The 17104-nt window shown below is 39.9% G+C and overlaps 6 protein-coding genes across 6 annotated transcripts; 1 reads left to right on the forward strand and 5 right to left on the reverse strand.

Moving 5' to 3' along the window:
• Positions 1-120: 120 nt before the first annotated feature.
• Positions 121-3107, reverse strand: EAF01_011977 (uncharacterized protein). Its single transcript, XM_038920235.1, has 3 exons — positions 1189-3107; positions 938-1110; positions 121-834 (listed from the first exon to the last, which is right to left on the reverse strand). Exons 1-3 carry the CDS (start codon positions 1339-1341, stop codon positions 582-584), a joined length of 579 nt encoding a protein of 192 aa, XP_038764287.1. The 5' UTR covers positions 1342-3107; the 3' UTR covers positions 121-581.
• A 1941-nt stretch (positions 3108-5048) lies between these two features.
• On the forward strand, positions 5049-5387 carry EAF01_011978 (uncharacterized protein; the record flags this gene model as incomplete). The annotated part of the gene is made up of 1 exon (XM_038920236.1): positions 5049-5387. One exon carries the CDS (start codon positions 5049-5051, stop codon positions 5385-5387), a length of 339 nt encoding a protein of 112 aa, XP_038764288.1.
• A 2441-nt stretch (positions 5388-7828) lies between these two features.
• EAF01_011979 (uncharacterized protein) lies at positions 7829-8435 on the reverse strand (the record flags this gene model as incomplete). The annotated part of the gene is made up of 2 exons (XM_038920237.1): positions 8258-8435; positions 7829-8164 (listed from the first exon to the last, which is right to left on the reverse strand). Exons 1-2 carry the CDS (start codon positions 8357-8359, stop codon positions 7829-7831), a joined length of 438 nt encoding a protein of 145 aa, XP_038764289.1. The 5' UTR covers positions 8360-8435.
• Positions 8436-9071: 636 nt separating this feature from the next.
• Positions 9072-9831, reverse strand: EAF01_011980 (uncharacterized protein; the record flags this gene model as incomplete). Its single annotated transcript, XM_038920238.1, has 2 exons — positions 9072-9450; positions 9526-9831. The coding sequence occupies 2 exons, from the start codon at positions 9829-9831 to the stop codon at positions 9448-9450; spliced, it is 309 nt and encodes a 102-aa protein (XP_038764290.1). The 3' UTR covers positions 9072-9447.
• A 3003-nt stretch (positions 9832-12834) lies between these two features.
• EAF01_011981 (uncharacterized protein) lies at positions 12835-14413 on the reverse strand (the record flags this gene model as incomplete). The annotated part of the gene is made up of 4 exons (XM_038920239.1): positions 12835-13644; positions 13704-13758; positions 13814-14145; positions 14348-14413. The coding sequence occupies 4 exons, from the start codon at positions 14411-14413 to the stop codon at positions 12835-12837; spliced, it is 1263 nt and encodes a 420-aa protein (XP_038764291.1).
• Positions 14414-15416: 1003 nt separating this feature from the next.
• Positions 15417-15944, reverse strand: EAF01_011982 (uncharacterized protein; the record flags this gene model as incomplete). Its single annotated transcript, XM_038920240.1, has 1 exon — positions 15417-15944. One exon carries the CDS (start codon positions 15942-15944, stop codon positions 15417-15419), a length of 528 nt encoding a protein of 175 aa, XP_038764292.1.
• Between the last annotated feature and the right edge of the window lie 1160 nt (positions 15945-17104).

Here is a 17104-nt window from a genome sequence, read left to right on the forward strand (position 1 = left end):
GAGACTGAAAACATGGGTAGCATCTCTCTTTCCTACATCTTATCTCGTGCCCCGCATCTCCAAATCACTTTTGATATGCAATGTACATCAATAAATGCCAAGGTCTCGGAAGAATTGAACCTTCTGATTTGATGCGTCTGTCGTGACTTCATGTGCTGAGTAACCATGACATTGAATCTGGTAATCCATCACCTCGTCACCTCATCTAACTAAAATTCCTCCTCGACTTCCGTCATCCATAGACAAGTTTGAGGGGGAAAAGAGAAGCTAACAGAAACAAATAAAAACATTTCCCTCGTGTGAACCAATAGAAAGAAAAAAGAGAAAACCCCCATAAGAAAACCATGTATGCCATTTCCAGACAACATAAAGTATGTGAATGCAATCCGAGACGCCTGAGCTATGGGGAGCTTTGTTTTGTAAGAGAAGTATACTGCTCGTGCGTGAACTTCAATGTCGTCACAAGAGCCCCGATAGGCAATACTTTTGGTTACTTCTGCCACATCAGATATCCTCAAGCACGAGAACAATCTTCCATCATCGGGGGGTTTTTGAGGGGGGTGTGTGCATGCGGCCGTCCTTCAAGTGGCATAGAACTTCTTCAAGACCTTCTCAACCTCTTCGTACTCCTCCTTCACCGAAACCAACGTTTCCTTGATTCTTGCCAAACATTTCTCCTTGTCAGGTTCGTCCGTTGTACCAGCTTCATCTTTCTGCTGTCCATAATGTTGAATCTTCTCACAGCTGTCCTTCACCTTTGTCAATCCCAATGTTGCCGAGGAGCCCTTCAAGAAATGACCGAGCGATGAAAGCGTTGCTAAATCTTTCTCCTCACTACAAATTGTCAGTACTTGCACTCATACCTGCGTCCGCAGATGCCCATCTTCCTGAATATATTATACAAGTCGACCGACACCAATATACGAGCTCCACTTACAGTGCATCATCCATCTTGACAAAAGTCTGCTCGGCCTGCTCAAAGAATCCAAAAACGATAGAACGACTGAATTCCCGCTCATCTTCGTCATCGTCCATCTCTAGAATTTGTTCGAATGTGGCCGAATCGATATTCTCTCCGAGATCTGGTAGACCAACGGACCCATCATCACTCTGTTTTGCGCTAAAGTCAGTTTCATCCCAATGAAATTTATAATCTTGGGGTCAGGCAATGCGCAAGGAAATAGTTACCCTTTCATCATCTTGTTCCTCCACCTCGATTTCCTTGGGTGGTGGGACAACAGGAACTGGCGATTTTTCTTTGACCGGTTCGGGTTTAGGTGCGACGACTGGTACTGTCTTTGGCGCTGGTGTTGGTGTCGGAGTAGAAGTAGAAGAGGACATTGTGAGGATTAAAATAATGTGCGAACGACAAAAGTTGTCGCTCAACAGATGATGAAATGGTGTGTAGCAATTTTTTTGTTGTAAAGTTGTTCAGTGAGTGGGTTTACTTGCTTGCTTCAGATGGCGATGGTGGGGTGGAAGGTCAAGGCAGGGTTGAATGAAATAGAAGACGGGTAGAATAGAATAATAATAATAATATCTTTCCTTCGTCTAATAAATCTTGCTAGAAGTGGGGATAGATATAGTAGAATTCAAGGTCTATAGGTAGATGGGACGCTTTCATTGGTCATTTGTAATTATTTTTCACTCCAAAGAGTTGAGTGTGGATGGTAAGAATAGTACTTCGTGTGTGTATAGAAAAGGTGTTTCTCGAATGTGAGTGGATGGGTGAATGGGTGAATGGTAAGTTGTGAGGTGAATATGTTGATGGATGTGGGAAAATGGTCCCTCGGAAAATCTAATCCCCACAACAAAAGCCCAATGTTGTATTTATTGTTGTAAAGGCGTGGAATCCTTTGATATTGCTTGGGTATTGGTACAAATCTTGGAATTTCACAAATCGTACATGCTGGGTACCCAGATATCCATAGAGAGAGAAGAAATCGAGTAGGTATATATATATATATATATATTTGCATCTGTGCCTAGATATCTTTCCATCTGTCTATATGGGGGGTGTACAAAATATGTTGATGTCCGGATAGTGAATATGTGATTAGACCTGACCTGATCTGACCTGACCTGACCAGACCAGACCGACCAACCCAGCCAGCCAGCCAGCCAGTCAACCAAGGGAGAAAAAAGGATGAACCAGTTACTACCTGTGACAGGCAGACTGGAAGTAATCATCTATCTACCTAGCTGCGGTGTCTTCGGACTTTGGAGCACTTTGGAGCACTTTGGAACACGGAGGATTCCATTGGGATATTGAATATTAGTTAGTATCTGTCTGATGATTGATTAACATCTTACATCTTTCGACTTGATGGACTAATATTTTGTTATTTTTCTCTTCCTCCTGTTCATTTACTTTCTTCTCTACTTCCCTTCCTTTCCCTTCTCTTTCCCCTCCCCTCTCCTCTTTCCCTTTCCTTTCCTTTCCTTTCCTTCCTTCTTCATAAAGGAGTTACGGAGAGGGGTACAAGAAAAGGGTGCCCCAAATCCCGCAGAGATCGATATCACGAAAGAAGGGAAGTTGAACAAGATGTTCCGGATCATTCATTCCAAGAAGTGGATGGATGTATGAATGCATTCGGTGGGTGATAGTGGGTTTGCAGTATTTCTTTTGCAGCCCCCATTCTATTATTAAATGTAGCATGTAGGGTCCTTCTCTCCCAAGCCTTTCTTGCACACTTGTTGGTCACAGCACATTGGATCTCTGAATGTCCATCATGAGAACAAATGAGAGCGAAGTTTTGGAATGGACGGTGACCAGTGGTTTTCAAGTGTCACTCTGATTTATCATGACCCGGTCCTTTGATATATCTGCCAAGTGCGTAACCTTACGTACGAGAGGTCGTAACCAGAAGAGCAAGGAGCCACGGATTGTTCTAGACTCCGGACCAATCTGAGTTCATTGTTGATACGAGCATACTAAGTTCGACAGAAGAACCTTCATCCTTAGGAATGTTTCAGCTCAACCTCATGAGATCTTTTTGGTAACAAACATCCACTCGGTACTCGGTAGACTCCATGACCAGATTATTCTTGTGATGATGGAGGAGGACCGTTTATTACGTGAATGATGAATTAGTATGCGCTGTGCTTATTGATGAGAGCCATCTACTTGCCGTAACCAAGATGAGTCATCCGGTATTTTTATCAAGCACCTAGGCATTTATATACTTTGCTACTGTGAAGGGAGACATCATGTTGTGCTTAAACGACAATTTGAATTTTTTTCCTATTTTAGGCAGTGTTACCGTATTGATGTCCAACTATGACGAAATATTATGGACAAAAACAGGGATCGACGTCATTTTTCACATGCTTACTAAACTATCCGAAGGACATATTTGGCCAATTAGGAAGAGGATAGCAGATGAGGAGTTACTTAATCGGGATACCTACATAAAGTCAGATTGTTTCTTTCCCTCACTCACACTCATCTCATGTGATCCGAAATAAGTGGTCTTGGCACATCAAAATCAAATCTTATCCTCGTGTGTTGTCAACGAAAAAAGCAAGTTTTTGTTTTTAAAGCTTCCCATCCAATCTTTCCCCCTTATCACATTGTCGCACATTATCTTCAAAAGTAGCCTCTTCCCTTGGACAGTTCTATCTCCTAAACTTTGGTATCACCAGGAACCCTCATCAACCGTAATAAATCATTCTACTCATATGATGTCGAGTCTTAGGTCGATCGAACAATAGGAATGAAGATGATCCATTATCAAAACACGAGATTTCGAGTCAACAAGTTCTGGCATCTAGATTCGTTTAGATTCTCTTGGGTTTGGAGAAATCAGTTGATCAGACCTTACACAACCTTCTACAATCGTCCATGCATTCAACTGATTACACGGACACGGATCATTGCATGCAATGGCATCATTTCCCGGCCATGTGGTCCTAAAGTCATACAGCATTTCCGAGAAACTTCAGGGTTCGAAATTCAAATGTACCGACATACATCAAGCCGAAGATAAGACCTAATTATTTCAGGAAGGGAGGTAGATTGCACGAGTACTACCTATAATTCTCCCAAAATAAGGCGGAAGTTTCTTGGTCATTGGTATTACTACCTATCAATACCGTGTGATATGTCATTCGCTGTAACACACACTTTCACTTAACCCATACATGCAGTTTCTTCTGCTCTTTTTTTTCATCTCCTACATATTAAGTCATCCTGCAAAGCGCCCTCCCGGCTGCTCCGAATCAGTATGGCAGCTAAGTTTAAATCCCGAGATGTGGCCATGTCAGATTAGGAATAATTTGAAAATCTTACCCTCTCTCGCCAATTGTTGCTTTTGACTTGAGATGGGATCGAAGATGAGTTTTCTCACACATAAACAACCTCATCCCCAAAATATGGATTCGAAGCGGACCAATCTGCAGGAAGCATGTGCCGTCTTACCGAGGTGTCATTCGAGCAATGTGTGAGGCTCTCGATCTTGGACTTACACCATGAGTCTCCAGATAGTTGATATGGTCATTTAACAAATCACATCCAATCGCATGGAATTTACAATCCGAAAGTTCCAGGCATACGGGAGAATCGTACCTGCACGCAGACAGAAAATCATCTCCACATTTGGAAATGTCAAATGAGGCCTCTGTAGTATCAAGTCAACCAATTGCAAATCTCATAGGAGATGCCTAGCTGGTATCAACTGTATGGCTATTTTGTGCTCAAAATCTGTTATATTGGACATTACTCATTGCCACTCACTCAAGGAGGACTACCCGGTAATCTTACAGCCGGACCTTGTCCCCTTCTTAGGGAGAAGGCACAGTGGCCTTGCTTTGCAATTTTGCAACATATATATTCTACTCTGAGTTGTGAAACGTGCCCCTCTTCGCTCAGCAATGGGGTATACAGAGTTTAAACAACCGGCCATTCGGCTCCCTCTGATTGGGGATCTAACTCTCCAGAATGTTGTGATACTTAAGTTGAGGAACACATCATCTCCTAAGTCTTGGTATGGACTGTTTCGAATGATCTAGGAGTCACCAAACTTCAAGTCTATATTTACCTGGGCCTCATGGATGATACTGTGACCGACACTGCTCAGCCTCAGATACACGATCTGGTAGTCGACACTATTGTAACAAATCGTCACAATATGCTTTCGCCTGAAAGTACACCAATCACCAATCAGCACCGAGGCTGGATAGTAGGACGGAGAGGAGACGTCGTATCGAATATTTACCCCGAGCTTTTACATGAAGCTCGTCGCAGTCACTGCTTGATGCCACATTTCCGGCATAAAGCTCTTCCGCATTTTGGAGACACAACTGATCCCGCATGCCCAGCTTGGGCTTACCCTTGCAGACGGACATCCGCACCAGCAACGTCAAATAAGCCTCATGAGGAGCAGTGAAGCGTGCAGTTTGAAGCTCTGGTTCGTAATGACTTGTTCATCTTTACTGCTCTCAGCCATATAAAAGGAAAATTCTACAAGTCTGAGTAAACATCGACATGGATGATAAGTTTCCGTGATATACGCCTCGGCTCGTAAGCGAAAGGCGCAACACAAACAGCATCACATCTGGTATCAGAAAAAGACTCGTCATTGACTTGATTGGGGTTTGATACCAACTTGTGGCGATATGCGCTCTGCATGGAACACCGAAATTTTCTGGTTCGATCTTTGCGACTGATAATCTCCACATTCAGTCCAAACTATCATTCACGATGACGACCTAGTGAACTCCAGCCTGTTATATACAACAGCCACCAGTGAATCGGACTCAGCATGCTAAGATACAGAAGCAAACTCGAATTGCCATAGGTGGTGAGGAGTTTGGCATGGTCAAGTCATCATACCAATCTCCTCCACAGCTGTCCTATAAAGATTCAGAAGAGTCTTACTAACGGATACTACAAACATCCTCACAGGAAGGCTATCAGATACTTCAACCTATTTCATCGGGGACTGTATGGATGCAGGTGGATCGATTGCTTCCCCAACATCTACCTCACCTCAATCTTTCTCTCATCCAAACTCATCGGCTCATAGGCTCGATAGCTCATTTGTCAATGACATACCACAGCAACCACATATTCACTACTTCGCTTTCGCATATATACTACGACAACGCGATGACTTCCGCCATAACGAAGGCACCCAAAAACGCCTCCATGCCTTAACGGTATGCGACTCGACTCGACTTTCGACAAAAAAAGGGCGAACACAAGCGCCAATCCAGAACCGAAAGAAATGAAAAAGGATGCATATCCCTATGCAATATCACCAAAAGAAAGCAACAACAAATTCGACACAATAAATTGTAATTTACAAAAAAAAAAAAAAAAAAAAATACATAAACAACATAAACAACATATAAAAATATAAAAAGGGTGGATATCTTCGGGGCTGGTACCCCACCGCGGCCAACCATGGATCCTCTAGTTGAAGAAACCCTATCAGCAACCAGGCAGTCAACCTCGGTAAAGATGTAGCCACTCATGTAGTCATGAGTGGTGAACTTTTTGCATTCTTTCATGTTTTGGATATGTGTTGGAAATGAAATTGTGGGCTGATAGCTATCTTGCATTGGCGCAAGGTAGGTTGAAGTTATTTGTTTGCTTTGCTCACTTCTTCAGATGTCGGTATTGTGGATTTTTAACCCGTTCGAAATTGACTGGTTCTGTGCATGCGACTATGTTATTCAATCACACGGTAGGTAAGAGTGATGGGCGGTGGGCTTTCATGATTTTGTATTTTTGTATTGTGTGAGCTAAATTTCTCGGGAATGGTGAGGGTTGTGCTGTTCAAATTCAATGTATACAAGCAAGATTGTTTTGAGGATTGCGACAGCGACAGCAACTGCGACGAGAAAATAGAAATCAAGTGTGAGAGTTACGTTAGCTCGCTGGCCTATCATCATTCCCCCATGTGTCCATAATTATACTCTTCTGGGTACCTGCGTAACAACACAATGCGCATTATTATACAACGGATCTCATGCATTCATCGTTCAAATGTAATGTACCTAGTTAAAATAAAGTTGCCCTTGAATTAAAATTAAAATTCTGTGATGGGTGGTTGTCTTGAATCGTTTTGATGAGTGAAGAGATGGTAGAAAATAGGAATCTGATATTTAGACTCTTTGGAGTATCTAGAAGTATGTATGTTCAAAGTATTTCAATGACTCGTTTGTTCCTCTATAAGTGATTGAAGGAAAATGCATATATCTTTTGTGTTAGGTATTGTTGTTTGAGTGAGAAAGTGAGTGAGTGAATGAGTAGACTTTTACCGTCGTTGATCGTGTATAGGCCATATGCGGAGATTGAGGGGGCAGAGAAGGGGTAGAAAAGGAAATTTGGAGCTGAGATGAATGGATAGTGAGTGATGTATATATATACATGGGTATTTAGCATACATATATTTGTTTTCCCTGGTTGGTTAACAGCGTTGACAAACAGACAGGATGGCAAACATGCCTGGTATGCGATGCGAATGGAAAATTGAAACCATAACCCCTCACGCATACAAGGAACCAGAGATTTGTTTGATGATTGACTCATCAGACAATTTTGAAAACCATGCAATTTCATTCATTCAATCATTCCTTCATAATACATCGATCCGTCTAGAGTAGACGGCCGTGTGAATCCCCATAAAAAGACCCGGTACCGATCTTAAGCTATGCACACATGATGCATCATCTACCCATCTCACAGGGTATCAATCTGAGCTTCGCATCTCCCTCCTCATGCCCACAAATCTACTTACTCTGCCTCTCCAACTCACTCTCCACCCCCCTCTGCTGCGTCTTCCCCACATCATGCTGTTCCCTCCTCACCTCCTCCTTCTCCCTATCCCCCATAACCCCCCGCCACCGCTCCCCCAACACTGCCCTGGACTCTATTCTTGACCCCACTCCCCAAATCGTTCAGTTGTCCCTGGGCTTCCTGGCCCTTCCCCGCAGCATTCTGTTCGCGTCCATCTTTCTTCATCTCCTCGCTTCCGAGGATCCCCCCCACGAATTCCTTGCCTGATCCGATGGTTTGGTTCCAGGAGCCTTCTTGACGCGCAGGATCGTTTTTGGTTACGGCCCCCGAGGAAGAGGCGCTGATGCCGCCGGCGGAAAATCCGGCGTGTGAGGCGTCGTGTTTGAGGGCTGCTTCGTCGTGTTTTTGGGCGGCGGCGTGCTAGGGGTGGGCAGTCAGTATGGGGGTCTGTTGTGTTTGCTGGTAGGGAGGTATGGAAGGGGGAAGGGAAGATAGATGAAAGAGAAAACATACCTTATCAGCAGGGTTACCAGTAATCGAACCAAGCGCCGATTGAGCCGCGCCAGAAGCAGAATCAATGTATGATTGAAGAGTTGAGGTGTTTTTGTCAGACATTTTTGCGTTGAAATTTGTATTTGATGGATTATTTACTCGTGGTTTTGTTTGGTGATTGATTTACTTGATTCGTAAGTTTATTGATGATAATAGTAATTCAAGAGAGGTTCTTTGAGCTTACCTATTTATCTAAGTTAACTTGTGATGCAGAGTTATGACGTCATGACCCCAGATACTGGGCAAGGAACTTTCCTCACCAAAACTTGGATTGTGCAACAAATCATAATAACAAATCGGGTGCTGGGTGGTTGTAGCGCATTGCGTTTTGAGACCCCGTGATTAAAAATAGAAACGTCAATTCGTACAACATGAGGGCTTCTAGATTCACACCCGTGCCTGGTGTCTCTGCCAAGTCTCGTAGAATCAGTTTCTGACATGATGTCTGCTGATTTGTGTAGATTAGCAGTTAGCTCTTTCTGTGGAAGGAATAATTGGTCCAGCTTAGGTCAGTACTTCATAGCCTATAGTGATAGGAACTGCTAGGCTCGCTAGGTAGGTAGGTAGGTGCCTTGCATCTTGATCGAAGCTAAGAACTGCTACTCCTCAATACCCCTCCCTATATTCAAGTGCGGCGTTTCAGATCATTTAATCAGCAGCCTTGGTCACTGTTTTGCAGAGTCTCAACCGCGTGCTAAGCAAGCCACTTAGTGCTTACATTCTCATCTGAGGCAGATCACTACAGGTTCAAAGAAAGAAAATCGCACCGTGGCTACTGTATATGTATGTATGTGGATTTGGTAAGCTATGGGCAATCCCAAGATCGAGGGCCTTCGTGTGTCTTTTGAAACCCCAGAGACCCCTGACATCTATATTGACCTATGGGTATCAAGAAACCCTCACCAACCACTCATAACTCCAGATCACAAGTCTTGAAATAGTGAAAAATACTCCATGCGCCAACCATAACTCCATATTTGGGTATCCAAAAGAGCAAACTCTCCGTCCACCATGAATCCAGTGCTATCCATACATTCGTATCCTGAACCTTCGTTGTGTATCGTAAACGTCGTAAAGTCGTATCATTGTATGTGTATGCAAGTCGCATACCTGTGCAATTAACGAACCGCTGATCGAATTGAGACGGAGTATTACTGGCAAATCGAAAAACATGATATGTTAGAATGTCTGAAATTTCTAATACTTTGAAGAAGAGGGTATATACTCACTGTCTTTGCACCCAGCACGCAAAACATCAACGCGAAGAAAACCAATACAAGTGCAAAAGACATCTGATTGACATTTCGCTGCTCGAGATTGACATTTCGCTGCTGGAGATCGACAATTCGCTGCTGGAGATCGACAATTTGCTGCTTGAGTTCGGCAATTTGCTGCTTGAGTTCGGCAATATACATGGCATTGGTAATGGCAGGCATCTCGTCGTCGTCGTCGTCAGTATTTAAGGTGCTGTTTCTGAGAGGCTCTTTTTCAGAGTTACTCAAGGCTAATGGCTGCATATTGTTAGGAGAAGCCATGATTGAACTGAATGCAAGATAGTTGTGAATTGACATGTACCTTGGTTTGTGATTGAGAAACTCGAGAGTTTTATGATGTACTGAGTGTTGGTCTGTGCTCATACTCTTGCTGTAAAGTCACCTGACAGACACAAATATACCTAGAAGTTCTGATCAGGAACAAAAGCTTTGACCACCAAGCCTTGCCTTATGAAGCAGGGAACAGGGATACATAATTGAAAGGCCAATCAGCTCGCATGCAAGAAATACACGCACACGGTAGATTAACATGTAGAGATTCATTATACTGCTGTGCAATACATTATACAGCAAGGAGTTCTTTCAATTCAATCGAGCGATTATCAATCAGATAAATTCATTTGGGTTTTTTCTTGATGAATCATTCACCAAATGCTGCCCTATTACTACCTATGTCTTCCACCAAATCAACGCTAGTTAAAGTCCGGTCTCGTACCGAGGCCCATTTGAATCATTTTGTCAATACCTAAAAAGTTCGGTTTTACATGGGCTAAAAGCGTATTTAGAATTTAGTAATGTATTTATAACAATAAGAATATTTAATTTAATATATAACCTTAAAAAAATATATTAAATAAAAAGAAAAGAGATATTAATATGAATTAGAATTCAAAGTATCAATTGATATAAATCTTTTCAAATTATCTTAAAAATTAAATTTTATATTTAATATAAAATTATTTGAATAAATTTGAATAATAATACAATTTCAATATTTAATCTTTTCTTATTCAAATACTTTTATATTGAATATAAATTTCAATTTTTGAGATAATTTGAAAAAATTTATATCAATCAATTCCTTGAATTATAATTCATATCAATATCTCTTTTCTCTTCTTTTTTTAATCTCTTTAAGGCTTTGTACTGAATAAAAGAATTCTATAATTTTTAGATGTTGATTAAGAGAAGCTTAATTAATTATATGTTTTAATATTTAAGATATAAATAAAAATAGTTTAATTATTATAGTTAAACTGATTATAATTTCATTAAATTGGATTAGAATTTTAGTTTTTATCATAAATTAAATGTAATTATTTTAATTGATTTATTAAATTTGAATTAATAATTTTCTTTTTTTCTTTTTTATTTCATTTATTCTTTCAAAATTATATATTAAATTAAATAATTTTTTTTAATATTATAAAAACTAATTTTTAATTCGAAATAAACAAAATAAAAAAATCCTTATCGAAATTCTCTCATTTATTAATAATCAATCTATATATAAAAAGAAAACTATTTAAAAAATATTATATATTAGAATTTGAATATTAATATACTTCTTGTAGAAAATTCTAAAATAAATTCTAAAATCATATTAATAATATTAATAATAAAAGCTTTCTAATAATATAATTTTTCTTATAAAATTATTATTTATTATATAGTTCTATATAATACAATTTTCTTTCTGAGATTTCTATATATATACCATACAAATTTTAGAAATTCTTTTTGAACCATATAAAACCTAACTTTTCAGGTATTAGCAAAATGATTCAAATGGGCCTCGATATCTCGTCTAAACCATCCCTAGAGATTTTAGTACTGTAGTTCCATTGAACCACACACCCAGCCCCGCACTACACTACAGCAGTAGAATTGAATATCATGCAATCCATACCTTTACAAATCACAACTTCGCAATTTTCCCCTAAGGATGCTGTGGAACTTAATACGTATTTTCAGGTTCCAAGCTTTACTTATGATTGTGGGTTCTGGAAAGCTTGGTAGCGGGGTGGTGAAAGCTTGGTTGGAGGGCTGGGTTTCTTAACTAATGATCATAAGATCTGCTGTTTCTTGAAAATGATTTCTCAGAAGGTTGGAGGATATGTTTCAGTAATTAATATCATCTTTTCAGGCTGTTATTGGAGTGTTTTCTAATAAGAAGATGTATTTGAGATGATATGATTAGTCAATTTTCGTTGTGGTATTCTCAGGGTGTGTTCAATTCGTTTTCTTATTTATTTGGAGAAATTTATAATATTGTTAAAATAACAAGAGTATTGAAACTAATATATTTGAGGTAATATTGAATAATGTTGAAAAATAATAGGAATAAATAATAATAAAGATTTGTTGAAGAATTATTTGTAAAATTTTAAAAAACTACTTTATAATTAATATATAGTAATCTTGAAAGCATTTTGTTACGGAAGCTGCCTCTAGGGTTATGTGGAAATGTCTAAAGATCTCTCGAAGTAGTTTAAATTAAACTTCAAATAGGAATTCAATAAGATTATAATTAATTACAATTCTCGTAACTATAATAATAAAACTAATAATTATTCTTAAGCACAAAGTTTTACATTATAATGAAACCCCTTTTCTTATATAAATCTTTATACTTTAATCGAATCAACAAGTCTACTCGATTACTCAAATCAATAAATCAAATCAACTTTCCTTCATATAACATTTATCCTTATAATCTAGTAAAACTATTATTTATTTAACCTATACTTACTAATTAACCTATAGCTACTATATATCCTGTACCTACTATAAAATAAATGTCAATAAAAGATAAATATCTATCTTTTAATCACTACTTATTTATTCGATTATTATTATCTTTAGTTACCCTTTAATTCAATTATCCCTATAATGCTATTTTCATAGGTTTCAATATTAAGGCCTTAGGTTTATCTTATAATCCATATTGCGGTGCGGGTACCTCCGTAACACATTTGTTATTTTAATTTATTTGAATTATTATAAATCTAATAATTCCTAATAATTTATTTCATAACTTCAAGTATTCGATAAATCTTTTATTTAAGCTTAATAAGTATTATTTGATAAATAAATAAGGTTTAATAATTGAAATAAACCGAAATAAATCGATCTAAACGCACCCTTATTATATCATTTTTTGAATAAGATTACCATCATAGCAATTTCTGAAAAGTAGATCTAGTTTATTCATTACCTAGTAGTCGTTAACATTTACATCATATAATCCTACCCAGCCAATATTCAAACGCTAATAACTTCCGTAACCATAACCCCTGATTCCCATCTTGTCACCAACGGATTTTTCATATCATCCATTCTTCTCATTCTTTCCGTATCCCCACTCTCCATAGCCCTATACCTCTCATTATCCCACTCCCATATCCCGCCTCCACTTTCTAAACTCAATCCCTCTAACCCTTTCGCTAATCGTTCTGCAACTTCATCCCTCCCCCTCTTGACAAAAAATCTTCTTTCCCAAACTATGCCGTTGGCCATTTCCTTCCTTCTCAATTCTCTCTGTTCATTCTCTATCTTCCCTTTTTCTTTCCCAATTTTTATGATATCATTTTCATTAATAGCTCGCGTAACATGTCGCCAGGCTCTTCTCGATTCATACTCCTTTTGCTGCTCAACCGGCTGGACTTTCAGCGATTTCCTCTTCAATGAATTCGCATCGAATTGCAATATGCATTTTCCACTTCTCATGTCTTTGACGTTGAATTCCCCACTCCATTGTCCTTCGGCTTTATATATTGGAGTACTCTCACGTCCATCTTTATATATGGTTGCGGAAAATGTGTTAGGTGTTCCACTAATCCAGCCTTTCGAAGAATAAGATATTCGAGTTGTGAAACCGGATGAGGAACGGATATAGGAAGTGCCGCTCAATTCAGGATTAAGAGAACCGGACATGATGCCAATTATATGTATAGGCGGCATAGTAATTAGGTGTGTTTCATTGTGTTGAGAGAGGGTCAGAAGGGAGTAGCCTTTTCGTTCGATGTGTACTGTTGAGCTAAAGTAGGATTGTGGAGCGATGGTGCCTTGAAGCTAGAGGGAGAGTATAAGTATGAGACACAATGAAATTCACAAGAAACAGGGATATTTACTTGTACACCATGTTTTTCGTTCGAGATATTATACGCTGTAGCTGGTGGATGATGACTGTCGATCGTTAGTATTGCTTTCCCATTTCTCTTCCCAAATTATCATATCTTACCTAACTTGCTCAGCAACCAAATCCGTTTTTCCCGTACCTTCCCCATCGTCCTCCCAAGAACCCATAAAACACTCTCCCAAAAATGGATTGAGGGGTTTCATCCCCTTTTTCTTTCCACTCTCGTCTCGAGCACTATGCTGCCACCTCAATGTACTCATGAACCATTTTAATACTAGCAATGCTCTTTCCTCAGCAGACTCGGATTTTGTGGGTGCGATGAACAGAGATGGGTGCTCTGCCCAATAGACAGGAAATTCGACGATTGATTGTGGAGAAAGAAGAAATGGAGGCGCTGTGAGCGTTGAAAGATCGCCTTTGAATGTTGCTATCGACTAAGGAATAAATTATTAGTATGCACTTATATGATTGTCTCGAGGGTATATGTGTGTAGTGATACCATTCCCGTTGAACGCTAGGAAGGCTCATGATAGGATATCGTCCACCAACGTACAGCTGAAATCTGTGCAGTATGTCCTGCCCTCTGGCCAGACATTGAAGACATGAATAATATGAGCAAGAAGATAAATAACATACCTTGATGAACCCAAACCACGCACTTTTATGCTGTGGCGCAGCCTTCTCTTCTGTGCAATTCTCCATATCTTCAAGGCCGACTGTGCTTTGAAATGTGTAATTCAGAATCTCTTCCTGGCTGGATTCTCTCAATAAATTCTGCAATGAAACTTCAATTGAATCCGTATATCAAACCAAAATCTACGAACAATATAGATATAGAAAAGCGACCCTTATTAATGTATGTCGTCCGAAGATAAAAGATAAAAAGTGCTCGGACGTCAAAAGTCCATATCCTATTATGAAAACAGCATGGCATAGCCTACCTCTTTCTCACCTATGATCTGGGGTTATTGACTCAGAAAGTAGATTGCATAGCAGCATGGGATGGTTTTGTATCAAATTCGTCTGGAATGTATGCTTTCGAGACGGATTCTGCTTCATCCGAGACTGAAAGTCTGAAACTCTAACGTTTTTGCAGGCTGACCTATCCAGCATTACCTGGTATTCTTGAGGTGTTATTGCCTCTGTAGGAATTCGGATCAGATGTTTGACATTGGTGATTCCTCGTATCTTTATTAATACGAGTGACATTCGTCGTTGTAATAATAAAACTCTCTTTTTGTTGATCACGGTGGCGGGGTAATCAAAAGGAAACAAAATCTTGGTTGAGATAAAGATCAAGTTAACAATGTGCGGAGAGACGGAGCCTTTTCCTTTTGTTTGCGGGTTTGACTTACGACTTGACAATGCAGGATCCCAACACTCCGACTCACCGAGTATCACACAAGCATCTGCAAAATCATAGATCATATTCGTGAAGTCATGTATGTAGAAATACATAAAAATTCATTGAATTGAATAATGCTGCGACAAAACAGCGTATGGGTATCAAACAAAATCCGGAAAGCCAAAGATCCTTCCTCCCTCCCTCCCCTCTTAAAACGCCATTTTCAACCATCTCCATCCTATAGATATTCGATAGCCTTTCTGAGCAATCGTACAATACCCCCGTTGAACCTTCCACTCGACCGGGTATTAATTCCTCTAGTCCTGTCATCCATTTCATCCTTCAATCTCAATGATCTCTTCAAAGACTCATGTCTTCGCTTCTTCTCCTCTCACAACTTCTCGTTCTGCGCTCCTTCAATTCTCTTTCCGTGTCCATCAATCGTGTTTGAACCCATTTCCTATATCTGACATCGCCCTTTACACTCTCACAGTTGAGTAGATCAGTCAAGGCAGTCTTGATTTGTTGATTCACATTCTTCAATTTTTGCTCATCTTCCTCAATCACTTCAATGACCGTTTCATCTACAATCGCTGGTAGTGAATTGATCCTTTCCTCGCGGTGAAGATGTTGTGTGTGGCCGAAAGAGGGCGGGAGACTGCCTCTGCGACTGAGAGGTGAAATGGATGCATCGCTAGCGAAACTGGAGTCTGAAGAGACGGAAGAGTTGCGTTGACGATCGGTATATCCGGTAGGACTTTCGGGGATGGAAGCAGTGACTTTGTTGATGTGCTTTTGGAGGGCATCATGCTGAGAGTGAAGGAGCAGATATTTCTGCAGAGCAAATGCTCTTTCGGGCGACTTTTGCATTGTGATCAATGGTGCCATTCTGTATTTGCAGTTGTGTTGCAGTGTGTTGTTGAGGTTTGACGTACGTTGATGATATATGTCTGTGTTGTGTGTTTGTAGACTTGATAATGGAGGGGAACAATTTTGAGTTCGACTTATCAAGGGGTCAAGACAGGGTACAAGTGGCTATGCTGTACAGTTCAAACTTTAATGTGAATGCAGAAGAGAAGAATGATTTATATCGAGGAAACCTCAAGTGAATGGCAGCAACATATATTCAAAACATAATGATGTGACGTAGCCATATTTTGATACAAGTTACAACTTCCAATGAGAATCCCAACACGCCGGAGCAAAGGTCCGGAGTTTTGCTCCGAAAGTCTTTCTTCATCTGATTCTTTGATACTTGTAGTGTACAAGACATCTTCTATCCACTCTCCCGTAATTTAAGTGTAACAAATTGAAAGAGAGGACAGCAAATGATTTCTTACATGGCATTTGAGAGGTTTTTCTGGTTTACCATTATTATTTCACTTTACACAATCCTCAAACTTTCTTGGCCAATGATAACCAAGGAAGATGATGACAACTCGGGCCACCACGCACCGCCACATACGGACCGCTACCTGTGGCGTCATTTCCTGTGAGGTCAAAACGATAACAACCTTCCTTGTTTTCCTTTTATTTCGCCTTGGTAGTGGACCTTGATGTGTATGCATGACGATCACTTGGCCGGGTTTTTTGTTTTCTTTATTCGAATAACGTTGTTTCTCCCTGGCATATGATCAACGTCTATTCCCAAAACATGGTCCTGGTAATTTTAGAATATGTCTGATACATTGTATAATATGTACTTTAGGGGAAGGATTTGCGGCGACGCGTAGTAAACATGTAAAGCATCGATCGATCGCAATATGGGTTCATCGAGCCTTCCAGCCCTTATTTTCGGAGCGTGTCGCTTTTGATATCATTCAGGAGTAAACCTCCACTGTGCTCCTCAAAAGAAAATCCTTCTACAAATCCTAGTGATGCACACATCGGAGAAGAGGTCAGGACTCACGAGTCACAAGAGCTCAGTATCGTTATGATGTGTGCCTAGGCCCTAGATGAACGGTCTGTAGATAACGACAAAATGTAGGGGGCCTCTTGAGTTCGAGACCTCAAATGTGAATGTGTGAGCACTTGTCCATGGTTCTTCT

The sequence above is a fragment of the Botrytis porri genome, assembly GCF_014898465.1.
Source record: "Botrytis porri strain MUCL 3234 chromosome Unknown BPOR_028, whole genome shotgun sequence".
In the NCBI taxonomy this organism is placed as follows: Eukaryota; Fungi; Ascomycota; class Leotiomycetes; order Helotiales; family Sclerotiniaceae; genus Botrytis; species Botrytis porri.

What these genes read in the sequence shown, in the direction of transcription:
- EAF01_011977 (XM_038920235.1), bottom strand. Translation starts at nt 1,341, where the DNA reads ATGTCCTCTTCTACTTCTACTCCGACACCAACACCAGCGCCAAAGACA. An exon ending in AGGAACAAGATGATGAAAGG is followed by an intron (nt 1,111 to 1,188) that starts GTAACTATTTCC and finishes AGCGCAAAACAG; the next exon opens with AGTGATGATGGGTCCGTTGG. An exon ending in GTCAAGATGGATGATGCACT is followed by an intron (nt 835 to 937) that starts GTAAGTGGAGCT and finishes GACAATTTGTAG; the next exon opens with TGAGGAGAAAGATTTAGCAA.